The sequence below is a fragment of the Pelobates fuscus genome, chromosome 5 (genome assembly GCF_036172605.1).
Source record: "Pelobates fuscus isolate aPelFus1 chromosome 5, aPelFus1.pri, whole genome shotgun sequence".
In the NCBI taxonomy this organism is placed as follows: Eukaryota; Metazoa; Chordata; class Amphibia; order Anura; family Pelobatidae; genus Pelobates; species Pelobates fuscus.
In genome coordinates, this window is record NC_086321.1 from 382,949,666 (window position 1) to 382,965,908 (window position 16,243).

Here is a 16,243-nt window from a genome sequence, read left to right on the forward strand (position 1 = left end):
CACAGGTCATAAAAAAAAAAAAAACACCTTAAGTGTTAAACAAGTGTAAAACATACATGAATAGTTACATAAAATAAAATAAAAATGTATTTCATAAAAGAAGAGATAAAAAACCCAATGCTTTATAAGTTCATTAGAAATTATTTTTTGATGAAATAAAATGGTTTGAGCAATAAAGGAATCAAGCTTAAAAAAAGAATTGCCATAAAACTGGCTTTGTTAGAAAATAATCCACTTGAATTATTTTGGTATAAATTTTGCAGTTGATTTGTACATTTTGTACATTTACACTTTAGTTTTATGTATTGAAGGTAAAGGCAGCTGCTGAAGGTTTATAATGGCGGCGATTACACTCCGCCCATGGAATTTGACTCCTCCCCATCTTGGCATGGCAGACATAGTGATAACGCATCTCATCGCTTTGGTTAATGTAACTTTCATTCTCATTATATTAAACACACACAGTCTAATCACAATGCACGTTGCACACGATGACTAGGCACTGAATGCTTAACGTAATGTGAATGAATGGTTCTATAACGTAATGTGACCGGTCTTTGTCCTAAACACTAGAGAATAGGGCAGACTCTCTCAGTATAAAAATGTCTGTGAGAGGAGGCAAAATAAATGTGTGTTTGAGGTGAAAGTGATTTGCTTTAGTCTCCCATGTCTATCTGGAACAAAAGTGGTCTTTCTTGGATTCTGATATTCCGTGAGTCCAGGAGTTCTTTGAGTTTAGCTGACTGTATCTCCTCAGACCTCCTTCTGAACGTGTCCTCAATCTGTGTGATATCCATTTTGCTGCCATCTTTGTCAATTTCAGTAGAAATGCTGTTTCTTAAATCCTGGCATCCCGATATGAGCTTGCTGATCGATTCGTACTCTGCACAGTTTCCATAAGGCCACGTCTCATCCTTGTCAATTGTCAGACCCACGGGGTTAAATTTAACATTTGGGAAAGTCTTGTTACAGTTTGAGCAGGGAGGAAGCTCTTTGAAAACCTTGTTTTTCTGATCAAACCTATAGGCTTTACAGTGCACCTGATTTGGGAACACAATTGAAGGGCTGTCCCCCTCCTGGCACACAGCATACGAGATAGCCTTGGCCCACACGTGCAGAACAGATATATGTATCATGATCCTCCGCTGAGCGAGCCCTTTGCAAGAAATGGATGAACCGTGCGCTGTCTTCAGAACTTTGTCATTGGCGTCCTTGTAGTCGCTGTGAGCAATAACTGAGGCTGTGAAGTCATTGGCCACCGCCTGATTTGCTGGCTTTTCACTCAATTTCTGTAATGATATATTTACAGCCAAAAGCCGATTTCTGAGGCTCTCCGGGTCTGTATATTGCAAATTCTCTACAATCTAAGGAAACAAGCAAATATGTAATTAGAATATGTGGCATTGGATGACACTAGAAAACAAAGCTCCGAAGAGGGCAGCCACAGATTTAAACAGACACCATCAGATGCTCTCGCATTGTGCAAGCCATGTGAGAACGTCTCAACAGTATTCAGAAGTGCTAGCTCCAATGACAAGCCCCTTTGTATCCCAACCATTGGGAGGTTTGCTTACTGCACTAAGGCAATGTCTGAAGAATTGAACCACTCCATGCTATCCAACGCAGTGCTTGTGACTAAATGTGCATGTATTGTTCGTTTCAATGCTTCATTATAGAAATCATCTACACAGCGCTGTAACGGACCGTTTCACTCACAAGAGGATAAAAATCGTTTAGGCGATAATCCCCTTTTCCATAGACCAGCAGCTACTGCAAGCACCAATCTCCCGAACTGCAAACTGTACGAATTCACCAACTCCCGAACTGGAAACACACGAACCCTGGAATCAGCCGCTTACACTCCTGGCAGTCAGCATACAATCCAATTCCCCCAAAAACGAGACGACACATCGGTTTGAGGGTCAAGCAGAATCTGAGGTGCTGGCACACCCAGCCTGGTTTTTATTGCAGTTGTTACAAATACAGGTCCGCCCACAGGGAGGTATAAAACAACCACTCACACATCAGTTACATCCCACATATTCCCTCCCCTTATCCTGAGAGGAAACTCAATTATACATACAGTTAAAACATACTTTCTACCCAACTTTCATAACTCTAAAACCATACATCACATTCACATAAATATACATATCACAATCAATCCATTCAGGGGAACAACATATTAAAAAATGGCATGAATCAGACCAGGGGTTCAAAAGTTAGTAAAGTATCTTTTAAAACCCCTGCCAGCATGGCTTTCCGGCTCAGACCGGTTTTACAGAGCCCTCTCTCCTGGAGACAATGGAGAAGTAATGCAATTACCTCCCAGGACAGAGACAGACTCCATTGAGCACATGGGGACACAAAGACAGTAAAACACTTTAAAATACATAAAGTCACCTTTTACACATAACACACAGACATTTCACATATCCCCAGATAGCTGGGATCTGAGCGCACAAAACTATCGAATAGCGCGCAGATCCTATTCACACAGTTCAATTGCCATGGAGCCAAAGTCTTTAACTACACTAATGGGCTCCATGGCATAGCTATCTGGGTTAACACATGCACATAAAGTCGGGTCCATAGTCCAAAGGCAAGAGGCGGGCAAGCAGCCCCCTCCAAGGACACGTGGCGAGGTCAGTTTCGCCACAAGCGCTTTGTTGATGTTACTGTGACCCCTTTTAGGGATGCCATTAGTAATTGTAGGCTACCTAGGAAATCATTTTCTGACACACACATATTCACAAACACAAACACACTCTCATACACACTCTCAAAGATACACAAATTTTCATTTCTAAACAAACCCAGAGACATTTATTTACAGACACACTCACACACAAATACACACTGCCAAACATATACAAAGATTCATATGCACACTGCCAGACACACCATCACAGATACACACTGCCACACACACAGAAACACAATGACATACACACATTACAATTATTAATAGCATATATTAGGCACCAGCCTGTTTGTATAACTTTTGTGTGCAGAAGGATGTCTTTCCTGGGGTCTATTATTAGAGTGAACTGAACACAGTGATGGTTTATTTGTGTGCTGGGAGGAAACTAATTTAAACCCAAACACCCCATCTGAGTGATGCAACTCGAGGAGTTCCATTCTTCTCAGAGACCTGGGCCAATGCCGCTGATAAAATTAATCTGGTTTGGGTGATATTTCTTTCTCCCAAACCACATTATGTTAACGGGCTTCAAGAAAGTGCCAGTGCTTCACTGTGCCCCTGAGTAGAGAATGGTCTTTAATGTCCTTCGAGTGACCTTCCATCTTCACATGTTATGTAAGTACGCCTAATTGATCTTGAGTTTGGGAAAGTTCAATCTCACAAAACACAGAGGTATTAAACCACGACCCCTGCGGGTTCAAAAACATTGTTACTCCATTGGTTCATTTCCAATCTGTTTCTCAAAAAAACCATGGCAATACGGTTACTAACACCTGATGATGTAACCCATGGATACAAAATAGGAAACCAACATTTCAAATGAAAAAAAGTTAAAACTATTGCTATAGCTTGTAATTCTCATCAACATTAAAATATCTCACACTGATCACATGACAAGGTTTGGGGGACTGTCAGACACGAAAGAACATATTGTAGAACAGGTTGTAGAATTATCCCGGAATCTGGAAACCACATGAACACTTCTTTCCTTGAGCTATGAGGAGCTTGTTCAGAATCTGAAAAGGTTTTGGTGCCATTTCTTGGCTGGTGAAAAGGCTGAATGCAATACTTACAAACTCTAGCAGGATGGAATAAGGTGCCTGGAGGGGAACGTGGGTACAATATTCATCGAATGGCTGTGGAAACCGATTCTTGAAGTATTCCAACTTGTCTGAAGGAATAAAAGCCTCGGGTGGGATGGGTGGATTATTAATGTATCCAAAAAAGAAGATGGAATGCAGAACCTGAGGGAAAAAAATCAAACACATATCAGAATAGTTGGATAAAAGGAGCTTGTTCTAACCTAGTGAATGAGAACACTCATGGATATAGCTTATCGAGGTAACCAATATTAATGGATCAGCAGTACATGGAGCGATAACAACATCTTCAGGACTTACACTACAGCACAATGTACGTTAGGTTACAGTTAGTTATACTGGGTGGGTTTATATTATTAAAGGGACACTCCAGGCTCCCACACACGTTAGATGCACTGTGTAGGTTAGGTTACAGTTATACTGGGTGGGTTTATATTATTAAAGGGACACTCCAGGCTCCCACACACATTAGATGCACTGTGTAGGTTAGGTTACAGTTATACTGGGTGGGTTTATATTATTAAAGGGACACTCCAGGCTCCCACACACGTTAGATGCACTGTGTAGGTTAGGTTACAGTTAGTTATACTGGGTGGGTTTTTATTATTAAAGGGACACTCCAGGCTCCCACACACGTTAGATGCACTGTGTAGGTTAGGTTACAGTTAGTTATAATGGGTGGGTTTATATAATTAAAGGGACACTCCAGGCTCCCACACACGTTAGATGCACTGTGTAGGTTAGGTTACAGTTAGTTATACTGGGTGGGCTTATATTATTAAAGGGACACTCCAGGCTCCCACACACGTTAGATGCACTGTGTAGGTTAGGTTACAGTTATACTGGGTGGGTTTATATTATTAAAGGGACACTCCAGGCTCCCACACACGTTAGATGCACTGTGTAGGTTAGGTTACAGTTAGTTATACTGGGTGGGTTTATATTATTAAAGGGACACTCCAGGCTCCCACACACGTTAGATGCACTGTGTAGGTGAGGTTACAGTTAGTTATACTGGGTGGGTTTATATTATTAAAGGGACACTCCAGGCTCCCACACACGTTAGATGCACTGTGTAGGTTAGGTTACAGTTAGTTATACTGGGTGGGTTTATATTATTAAAGGGACACTCCAGGCTCCCACACACGTTAGATGCACTGTGTAGGATAGGTTACAGTTAGTTATACTGGGTGGGTTTATATTATTAAAGGGACACTCCAGGCTCCCACACACGTTAGATGCACTGTGTAGGTTAGGTTACAGTTAGTTATACAGGGTGGGTTTATATTATTAAAGGGACACTCCAGGCTCCCACGCACGTTAGATGCACTGTGTAGGTTAGGTTACAGTTAGTTATACTGGGTGGGTTTATATTATTAAAGAGACACTCCAGGCTCCCACACACGTTAGATGCACTGTGTAGGTTAGGTTACAGTTATACTGGGTGGGTTTATATTATTAAAGGGACACTCCAGGCTCCCACACACATTAGATGCACTGTGTAGGTTAGGTTACAGTTATACTGGGTGGGTTTATATTATTAAAGGGATACTCCAGGCTCCCACACACATTAGATGCACTGTGTAGGTTAGGTTACAGTTAGTTATACTGGGAGGGTTTATATTATTAAAGGGACACTCCAGGCTCCCACACACGTTAGGTGCACTGTGTAGGTTAGGTTACAGTTAGTTATACTGGGTGGGTTTATATTATTAAAGAGACACTCCAGGCTCCCACACACGTTAGATGCACTGTGTAGGTTAGGTTACAGTTATACTGGGTGGGTTTATATTATTAAAGGGACACTCCAGGCTCCCACACACATTAGATGCACTGTGTAGGTTAGGTTACAGTTATACTGGGTGGGTTTATATTATTAAAGGGACACTCCAGGCTCCCACACACGTTAGATGCACTGTGTAGGTTAGGTTACAGTTAGTTATACTGGGAGGGTTTATATTATTAAAGGGACACTCCAGGCTCCCACACACGTTAGATGCACTGTGTAGGTTAGGTTCCAGTTAGTTATACTGGGTGGGTTTATATTATTACTCCAGGCTCCCACACACGTTAGATGCACTGTGTAGGTTAGGTTACAGTTAGTTATACTGGGTGGATTTATATTATTAAAGGGACACTCCAGGCTCCCACACACGTTAGATGCTATGTGTAGGTTACATTATAGCTAGCTATACGAAATTTAACTTTTTACTATATACCGTAATTAATAATTCAGATCGGCCTATGAGGCTCCCAACCTTGAAAAATACTGCTGTACTGGAACTTGTATTTCAATATCTTTTATATCAGACATAAAGAACTGAACTACAACATACAGGAAACTGCAGAATGTGGGATACTGTTGCTGATGCAGGCTGTCTGCTGCTGACTTACCTTTTGCAGATACTCTGAACGAATTTCCTTGGAAACATTTACACTTTGAAGCAATGTAACAAATGTTTCTATGAAACGGTTTCCACTCTTAATTAAATGTGCTTTCTTCTTTAGCTTAGTATTTTTTTTTTTTCTGGAAGACACAAAAATTCATTATAAGAGAGATTTATCAAACGTAGTGCACAAATAGTCACCAATGGAATGTGCTGGTCGCTTGCGCTGGTTTCCATGGTGATAGGCCCAGCTTTAACACTTTTATGCCACGTTTTAGAACAAAACTCCTGATGTCTTCCCGCAGCTCCAAACAAAAATGGATCCTCAGGAAAAAAACAACAGACTCTGTAGGCACCCAGATCACTTCAGCTCATTGAAGAGGTCTGGGTGCTGTGTCCCTTTTGCACTTAGTGCTGCAATGTAAAACATTGAGTTCCAAAGAAGCTCTGTTTACATTGCAGCTCTAAGTCTGCCCACAGAGGATGTCTACCAAACAGCCACTGGGGGCGCTTCCGGAATTGAAATATATCTTTGGTCCAGTATCTGACGCTGGACGTCCTCACGCTCTGCATGAAGACCTCCAGCGCCAGATTTTTCCCCATTGGAAAGAATTGAATAATGCTTTCCTATGGGGAAACCCTAATACGAGTGTGGCCATTGCCGCGCATGCACATTAGGTCTCCCCTGCCAGCTTATGTCGGCGGAGAGGAGCATGGGCGGAGCCTGACCCAGTGCCGATGGACATCGGTGCTGGATACATGTAAGTGACTGAAGGGGTTTTAACCCCTTCGGCGTCGAGGGAGGGGGGTTGCAAGGCGGGGGGGGGGGGGGGACCTAAAACGTCTTTGTTTTCCTGGCACTATAGGATCCCTTTAAAAAAAAGACAATAACTTGCTAAATGTATTATTATCCAGCTATAGACACATATACTCCAGCTAGAGAGATTATTATTATTATAGCGCCAACATTTACAGCAGTGTTTCCCAATTATAGGGAACAACAGGTAATCAGCGTATAGGATATAACAGAGAGAAGAGGTGAAGAAGGCCCTGGAGCTTACAATCTACGAGGAAGGGGTAAAGACACAAAATGGATATCACAGCGCGTCACAGGGATATCACAGGGATTGATGGATAAGATGCCCGCGTTGATAAACGTGGTGTGTGGAAGAACCGACCAGCGACAGGAGAGAGAGGGGGCTGGGCTATGGAGGCGAGGGAAGTGATGGAGCAGTGAAATGAGAGAAACGTCAGCTTTACTAAATAAGTGAGCTTTCAGGACTTCATGCCTGGAGCCTAGGGGAGAGTCTGACGGCACAGGAGAGCCAAAGGAATGGGGCAGAGAAATCTTGTAGATGGGAGCTAACAGAGCGTGAACGAGAAGGTGACAGGAGAAGATAGCTCGCAGAGTGAAGGGAATGAAAATTTGTTAAAGAGTAAATGTAGTGAGGAGGTAAGTTAGGGAGGGCTTTGTAGTGAGTGGAAATATAGTGAGGAGGTAAGTTAGGGAGGGCTTTGTAGTGAGTGGAAATATAGTGAGGAGGTAAGTTAGGGAGGGCGGGAGGGCTTTGTAGTGAATGGAAATATAGTGAGGAGGTAAGTTAGGGCGGGCTTTGTAGTGAATGGAAATATAGTGAGGAGGTAAGTTAGGGAGGGCTTTGTAGTGAATGGAAATATAGTGAGGAGGTAAGTTAGGGAGGGCTTTGTAGTGAATGGAAATATAGTGAGGAGGTAAGTTAGGGAGGGCTTTGTAGTGAATGGAAATATAGTGAGGAGGTAAGTTAGGGAGGGCTTTGTAGTGAGTGGAAATATAGTGAGGAGGTAAGTTAGGGAGGGCGGGAGGGCTTTGTAGTGAATGGAAATATAGTGAGGAGGTAAGTTAGGGCGGGCTTTGTAGTGAATGGAAATATAGTGAGGAGGTAAGTTAGGGAGGGCTTTGTAGTGAATGGAAATATAGTGAGGAGGTAAGTTAGGGAGGGCTTTGTAGTGAATGGAAATATAGTGAGGAGGTAAGTTAGGGAGGGCTTTGTAGTGAATGGAAATATAGTGAGGAGGTAAGTTAGGGAGGGCTTTGTAGTGAATGGAAATATAGTGAGGAGGTAAGTTAGGGAGGGCTTTGTAGTGAATGGAAATATAGTGAGGAGGTAAGTTAGGGAGGGCTTTGTAGTGAAAGGAAATATAGTGAGAAGTGTTGTTGGTAGAAGGTGATAGGTTGGGATCGCTTGCTGATGATGTGAAGATCAGACACAGCGTTTCGGGGGGTGGGGAGACATGAGGCGGAGGTGGACCCTTGGCTGAGAACAATGCTCAGATATTCAGGATTTGAGAAATGTGAAGCACGTTCTAATGCAGTAAGCGGTGGGGGGTGATTATTTAGCGCTGACCAGCTGCTGAAAGTGATGGGAGACAATGACAGACAATGACTGACAATGACTGACAATGACTGACAATGACAGATAATGACAGACAATGACAGACAATGACAGATAATGACTGACAATGACAGACAATGACAGATAATGACAGATAATGACAGACAATGACAGGTATGACAGATAATGACAGACAATGACAGGTATGACAGATAATGACAGACAATGACAGATAATGACAGACAATGACAGACAATGACAGACAATTTACCTTTGCTCCTTTTTGTTCTCCTCCGCGGTAACATTATTCTGTGTAGAAATAGAAAAGTGGGAATTTATCAGACTGAATCCATAGACGGTAATGACCCCTCTCACTATCTCTACAGCTGAGACAGGGCGTTAACTGATGGGTATAACAGAGAGAGGCGGGGACATAACATAAAGAGGTGGGGTTATAACACAAAGAGGAGGGGACTTAACATAAAGAGGTGGGGTTATAACACAGAGAGGCGGGGACATAACAGAGAGAGGCGGGAGCATAACACAGAGAGGAGGGGTTATAACACAGAGAGGCAGGGACATAACATAAAGAGGAGGGGACATAACACAGAGAGGAGGGGTTATAATACAGAGAGTAGGGGACATAACACAGAGAGTAGGGGGCATAACACAGAGAGGAGGGGTTATAACACAGAGAGGCGGGGACATAACACAGAGAGGCAGGGACATAACACAGAGAGTAGGGGACATAACACAGAGAGTAGGGGACATAACACAGAGAGGCGGGGTTATAACACAGAGAGGAGGGGTTATAACACAGAGAGGCGGGGACATAACACAGAGAGGCGGGGATATAACACAGAGAGGCGGGGACATAACACAGAGAGGTGGGGACATAACACAGAGAGGCGGGCACATAACACAGAGAGGCGGGGTTATAACAGAGAGTAGGGGACATAACACAGAGTAGGGGGCATAACACAGAGAGGAGGGGTTATAACACAGAGAGGAGGGGTTATAACACAGAGAGGCGGGGATATAACACAGAGAGGCGGGCACATAACACAGAGAGGCGGGGTTATAACACAGAGAGTAGGGGACATAACACAGAGAGGCGGGGTTATAACACAGAGAGGAGGGGTTATAACACAGAGAGGCGGGGATATAACACAGAGAGGCGGGGACATAACACAGAGAGGTGGGGACATAACACAGAGAGTAGGGGCCATAACACAGAGAGGCGGGGTTATAACACAGAGAGGCGGGGACATAACACAGAGAGGCGGGGACATAACACAGAGAGGCGGGGACATAACACAGAGAGTAGGGGACATAACACAGAGAGTAGGGGGCATAACACAGAGAGGCGGGGTTATAACACAGAGAGTAGGGGACATAACACAGAGAGTAGGGGCCATAACACAGAGAGGCGGGGACATAACACAGAGAGTAGGGGACATAACACAGAGAGTAGGGGCCATAACACAGAGAGGCGGGGTTATAACACAGAGAGTAGGGGCCATAACACAGAGAGGCGGGGTTATAACACAGAGAGTAGGGGACATAACACAGAGAGTAGGGGGCATAACACAGAGAGGCGGGGTTATAACACAGAGAGTAGGGGACATAACACAGAGAGTAGGGGGCATAACACAGAAAGGAGGGGTTATAACACAGAGAGGAGGGGTTATAACACAGAGAGGCGGGGACATAACACAGAGAGGCGGGGTTATAACATAAAGAAGGGGAAAAAAGAGAGGGGAAAAACAGAAATAAACGCTGGCTGTTCATGCGCAGAAAGTTTATTTCCTTTATGTAACCCGGATTCCGTTTTATATGTAACCCTTTCACATGTGATTGAACTCAAATAAAACCAAATAAAGATTGTAAAAACACAATACTATCCATCACCATCACAGTAATTAAATTTCTACGTCCAGCAATGGACGCTACTCACTCCGTTCTTGTCTTGATTTCGGCAATAAATCACAGGGCCCAATGGTTCCCTTCCAACAGCCTCCATTTCCAAGTTAATCTGGTAATTGTTGACGTATTTAAAATGGCTCCCAGGAGACACAAGATGCCCTGAATCAGAAAGTCACGGTTATTAGTGAAAGCACAGGTAATCAACGCTGGCTTCATGGACACTAAAGTGCACCAACATTGCGTGGTCCTCTGGCCCACGTTTTACAAGGTGCCATTCATCCTAATATGGGGCACATTGAAAGATAAACATAAGTCAAAGTAGATTATTTATCTCATGTATGTCTCGGGAAATGGAAAAACTTGCTGTCACTTAACTGATAGAAAAGATGTCTATCCGGCCATTTGCAAGAAGACATGTGAATGATGCATGTTATAAAGATTAGGGGGTGGGGGGGTGGAGAGGAGGCGGAGGGCAGGTGGAGGGTGGAGAAGGGGGTAAGCGACAGAGCCACTTTAAATACACATTACTGGGATTATTATTGCTGGGGATCTCTGTTATACACACAGACACATTACTGGGAGTATTATTACTGTGGCGCTCTGTTATACACAGACACATTACTGGGAGTACTATTGCTGTGGAGCTCTGTTATACACTCAGACACATTACTGGGAGTATTATTGCTGTGGAGCTCTGTTATACACTCAGACACATTACTGGGAGTATTATTTCTGTGGAGCTCTGTTATACACTCAGACACATTACTGGGAGTATTATTTCTGTGGAGCTCTGTTATACACGCAGACACATTACTGGGAGTATTATTGCTGTGGAGCTCTGTTATACACTTAGACACATTACTGGGAGTATTATTGCTGTGGAGCTGTTATACACTCAGAAACATTACTGGGAGTATTATTGCTGTGGAGCTCTGTTATACACTCAGACACATTACTGGGAGTATTATTGCTGTGGAGCTCTGTTATACACTCAGACACATTACTGGGAGTATTATTGCTGTGGAGCTCTGTTATACACTCAGACATTACTGGGAGTATTATTGCTGTGGAGCTCTGTTATACACAGACACATTACTGGGAGTATTATTGCTGTGGAGCTCTGTTATACACAGACACATTACTGGGAGTATTATTGCTGTGGAGCTCTGTTATACACTCAGACACATTACTGGGAGTATTATTGCTGTGGATCTCTGTTATACACTCAGACACATTACTGGGAGTGTTATTGCTGTGGAGCTCTGTTATACACTCAGACACATTACTGGGAGTATTATTGCTGTGGAGCTTGTTATACACACAAACACATTACTGGGAGTATTATTGCTGTGGAGCTCTGTTATACACTCAGACACATTACTGGGAGTATTATTGCTGTGGAGCTCTGTTATACACTCAGACACACTACTGGGAGTATTATTGCTGTGGAGCTCTGTTACACACTCAGACACATTACTGGGAGTATTATTGCTGTGGAGCTCTGTTATACACTCAGACACCCCAACAATAACATGGAGCTCCTAGAAAAGAGAGACAGAGGGATCTGGTCCCAAAATAGGGACTGTACCTCCTTTTATAGGGATACATGGGTGGTTTGTCTCTTCAATTTGATTAACTTGATGACCCTATACAAAGCCTGTGTGAGGGGTCTAGAAATTGGGCATTTTTTCAAAAAAGGCCCCAATACCTTAACATGATTAGTTTCTTGGCCTCTCAGCAGCGACTCCAGCCATTGATATAGGGGGAAGAAAACTGCAGATAATATAATGAGAGACGCAAGATGTGTGTTTTGTTTTGTGTAGTTCCTGTAGTTATTGTTTGGCCGGTATTCAGGGCTGGATCAGTCAGTAAGCAGGTACCTACAGGGAGCTGCCTGTATTGCAAGCTAGCATTTATTCCATTTTACTTATATCTCTATCTTTTCTTTCATTAGTTTGGCAATGGCATATTTTTATTGTGGGGGTGAAGGAGAGGTGCACATGTGTACCTTCACTATATATATATATATAATTCCATTGTAACCAAATTATAGAAAAATACTGCACACTGTAACCACAACCACTGAGCTGTGTGCACGCAGGACTGGGAGGATGGACTGCAACTGCCATCACTCTTTCCTGAATGAGAATTAATGGGGTTTGCACACAGCGTATTGAGTACAGAAGCCTAGCTGAACCTACACTTCACATAGTACCGTATACATACTACTAATAATAATAATAAACAAGTTTCTACTTCCTGACATGCAACAGATAAATAATAATAATAATAATAATAATAATAATAATAATAATAAAAAACAAGGTTCTACTTCCTGACATACAACAGATAAATAATAATAATAATACGTTTCTACTTCCTGACATACAACAGATAAATAATAATAATAATAAACAAGTTTCTACTTCCTGACATGCAACAGATAAATAATAATAATAATAATAATAATAATAATAATAATAAAAAACAAGGTTCTACTTCCTGACATACAACAGATAAATAATAATAATAATACGTTTCTACTTCCTGACATACAACAGATAAATAATAATAATAATAAACAAGTTTCTACTTCCTGACATGCAACAGATAAATAATAATAATAATAATAATAATAAACAAGTTTCTCAGTCAGACAAGCTCCTGCCACACAGTAAGTGTTACTTTGTTACCTGTCCAGGTGGCTGCAGGTGAGGCTGTGTTGTCCCCTTTTCAGAGAGATACAAAGTGTCAGTTCAGGCAGAGCTGTCTGGAATATAAAGAACTAAATGGATAAAGAAAAGTGAAACTGCCTTAATGATGTGAATAGCTGCGCAGCTTGTACTTGGGGAATTCCCATTCTGTTCAGATTGTCAGTGTACTCAGCACTGTACTCTCCATGCAGTAAGACCCCCATTACTTTATAACCCACCCATCACGCCCATCACGCCCAGCCTTGCACTGAGCTCTTTGTTGGCTGTTTTTATTTAGATTGAAAGTGTTTATGATCAGCCAGGCTGGATGTTTTTGTCAAAGTTCAGTTATTTTTGTCTGTGTTTTGCAGTCAGTTCAGCACAGCTCACTGTTTAGTGAGCCGACCCCCTGGGATTTGTAGGATTTCTGTAAATAATCATGTTTTAACCCTTTAAATGGCAAGCCTCGCTTGTAATATGCAAATAATGCATTAAACAAATATCCAAAAATCTTATAAATAAGATAAAGCCTCTTAAAGGGACCATTCTGGCTCCAAAACCATTTGATGTCAATGAAGTGGTTATAGTGCAGAATGTGTACAGAAATATGGAGATATCGCCATGGAAACCAGCACAGATCTGATGGTCCGAGTTCTAGAACGTTCCCCCAGAATGATCTTTTATTAATAGAGAAAATAAACGCAATGAATGTTAAACAGCTCGCACCGCGGTCCACGAGTCTATCAATATACCTTTCGGAATTGAACTTTTGTTTTTTGGGACAGTAAGAGGGTTAATCACTAAAGTGAGAATTCAGAGAGATTTCGCGATTTATTCACTTCGCCTGATTTGACTTGGGGTAAATCACCCAGACAATGTACAGGCTACCCCTCTATTGGGTGCTGACTCTCTATACAGAGCAATACGGTAAATACTGGGCTGGGGAGGAGAGATATTACAGCTCTGATTTACTGGGAGTATTTTACTTTCCTTTCATCAGGAAACGAAACCTATTGCACTAATTGACCAGCAGGGGGCAGCTCTGAGCTGCACTGATATAATGCATTGACAGACATACCAAGTATCAGTTCTATGAAGGAAACATAGATACACACACAGAGAGATAGACACACACACACACACACACACACACACAGACATATATACTAGGATAGACAGACAGAGACAGACAGATATACTAGGATAGACAGACAGAGACAGACAGATATACTAGGAGAGAGAAATAATGATAGATAGATAGATAGATAGATGGATAGATAAATAGACAAACAGAAAGACATGTAGATACTAGATAGATAGACAGACAGACAGATATACTCACATAGACAGACGGATGGATAGATCTATAGATAGACAGAGAGAGACAGGCAGGCAGAAAGAAATATTGTTAGATAGAGAGAGAGAGACAGACAGAGAGAGAGATTGATTGATAGAGATAGACAGACAGATATAATCATATAGACAAACGGATGGATAGATCTATAGACAAAGAGAAAATGATAAATAGACAGCAATATTTGGACAGTGATACAATTGTCACCACAATGGATTTGAAATGAAACAACCGAGATTCAATTGAAGTGAAGACTTTCAGCTATAATTCAAGAGGTTGAACAAAAATATTGTATGAAACGTTTTGGAATTGCATCAATTTCCATACACAGTCCCTTTATTAAAGGGGCTCAAATGCAATTGGACAAATTAACACAATAATAAATAAAATGTTGGTGTTTATTACTTTGTGCAGAATCCTTTGCAGGCAATGATTGCTTGAAGTCTGGAACGCATGGACATCACCAAACGCTGGTTTCTTCCTCTGTGAAGCTTTGCCAGGCCTTTACTGTAACTGTCTTCAGTTGCTGTTTGTTTGTGCGTCTTTCTGCCTTAAGTTTTGTCTTCAGTTAGTGAAATGAATGCTCGATCGGGTTGAGATCCGGTGATTGATTTGGCCATTGCAGAATATTCAACTTCTTTGCCTTAAACTCCTGGGTTTCTTTCACAGTATGTTATGGGTCATTGGTCGTCTGTAAAGTGAAGAACCATCCAATCAACTTTGCTGAATTTGGCTGGATCTGAGCAGACAATATGCCCCGATACACGTCAGAATCCATCCGGCTGCTTCTGTCACATCATCCATAAACCCTAGTGACCCAGTGCCATTGGGTGCCAATGCCATCACATTGCCTCCACCGTGTTTTACAGAAGATGTGGTATGTTTCTTATCACAAGCCGTTCCAAGCCTTCTCCATACCTTTTTCTTCCTATCATTCTGCTACAGGTTGTTCTTAGTTTCATCTGTCCAAAGAACTCGGCTTTTTTACATGATTTTTGGCAAAATCGAATCTAGCCTTTCTATTCTTGAGACTTATGGATGGTTTGCACCTTGTGGTGAACCCACTGTATTTGCTCTCATGAAGTCTCTTCTCTTTATGTCAGACTTGGATAATGATATGCCTACCTCCGAGAGAGTGTTCTGCCTATGGCTGGACTCTGTGATAGGGTTTTACTTTACCATTGAAAGGATCCTACGATCATCCACCACTGTTGTCTTCCATGGGCGTCCAGGCCTTTTTGTCTATTAGAGCTCGCCAGTTCTTTTTTTCTCTCAGAATTTACTAAAGCTAAAGTGCTAAACCTTGTACGGTCAGCTCATTGGCTCGAAGTCCTGCCCTGTCAGGCTTACATCAGAGAGGTCCCGGCTCTGGCAGATGAAGAAGAGGCAGGAAATGGTGCCAGGCAGCCCTCAGGTAAGAAGTCATTTTAAAATATCTGACTAGTAACAGAGGAGAAGAAGGTGGGGGCACCAGTGCTCTCCTGAAACCATAACCACAACTATGTGCTGTAGCAGTTAGAGAGTTTCTTTAAACAAAGCTGAAGCGAATATAACCATTATACATAAAAGCAAGGTTTAAAAGTGAATTGAAGATTATGCTAGCTTCCGTGTACTAATAATCTTGATTTTAGTAATGACAGGAGACGGGTATTTTGCATTATTTCTCTTTACTAGCTCCACACAGCAGCATAGAAACATATAGAAAAA

The 16,243-nt window shown here is 42.1% G+C and overlaps 1 protein-coding gene and 1 long non-coding RNA gene across 2 annotated transcripts; both read right to left on the minus strand.

Moving 5' to 3' along the window:
* Positions 1 to 554: 554 nt before the first annotated feature.
* LOC134612332 (uncharacterized) lies at positions 555 to 6,850 on the minus strand. Its single transcript, XM_063456670.1, has 4 exons — positions 6,831 to 6,850; positions 6,199 to 6,331; positions 3,778 to 3,948; positions 555 to 1,364 (listed from the first exon to the last, which is right to left on the minus strand). Exons 1-4 carry the CDS (start codon positions 6,848 to 6,850, stop codon positions 657 to 659), a joined length of 1,032 nt encoding a protein of 343 aa, XP_063312740.1. The 3' UTR covers positions 555 to 656.
* Positions 6,851 to 8,829: 1,979 nt separating this feature from the next.
* Positions 8,830 to 13,272, minus strand: LOC134611968 (uncharacterized). The gene is made up of 3 exons (XR_010090921.1): positions 13,183 to 13,272; positions 10,521 to 10,648; positions 8,830 to 8,872 (listed from the first exon to the last, which is right to left on the minus strand). It is a non-coding gene; the product is annotated as an uncharacterized LOC134611968 (long non-coding RNA).
* Between the last annotated feature and the right edge of the window lie 2,971 nt (positions 13,273 to 16,243).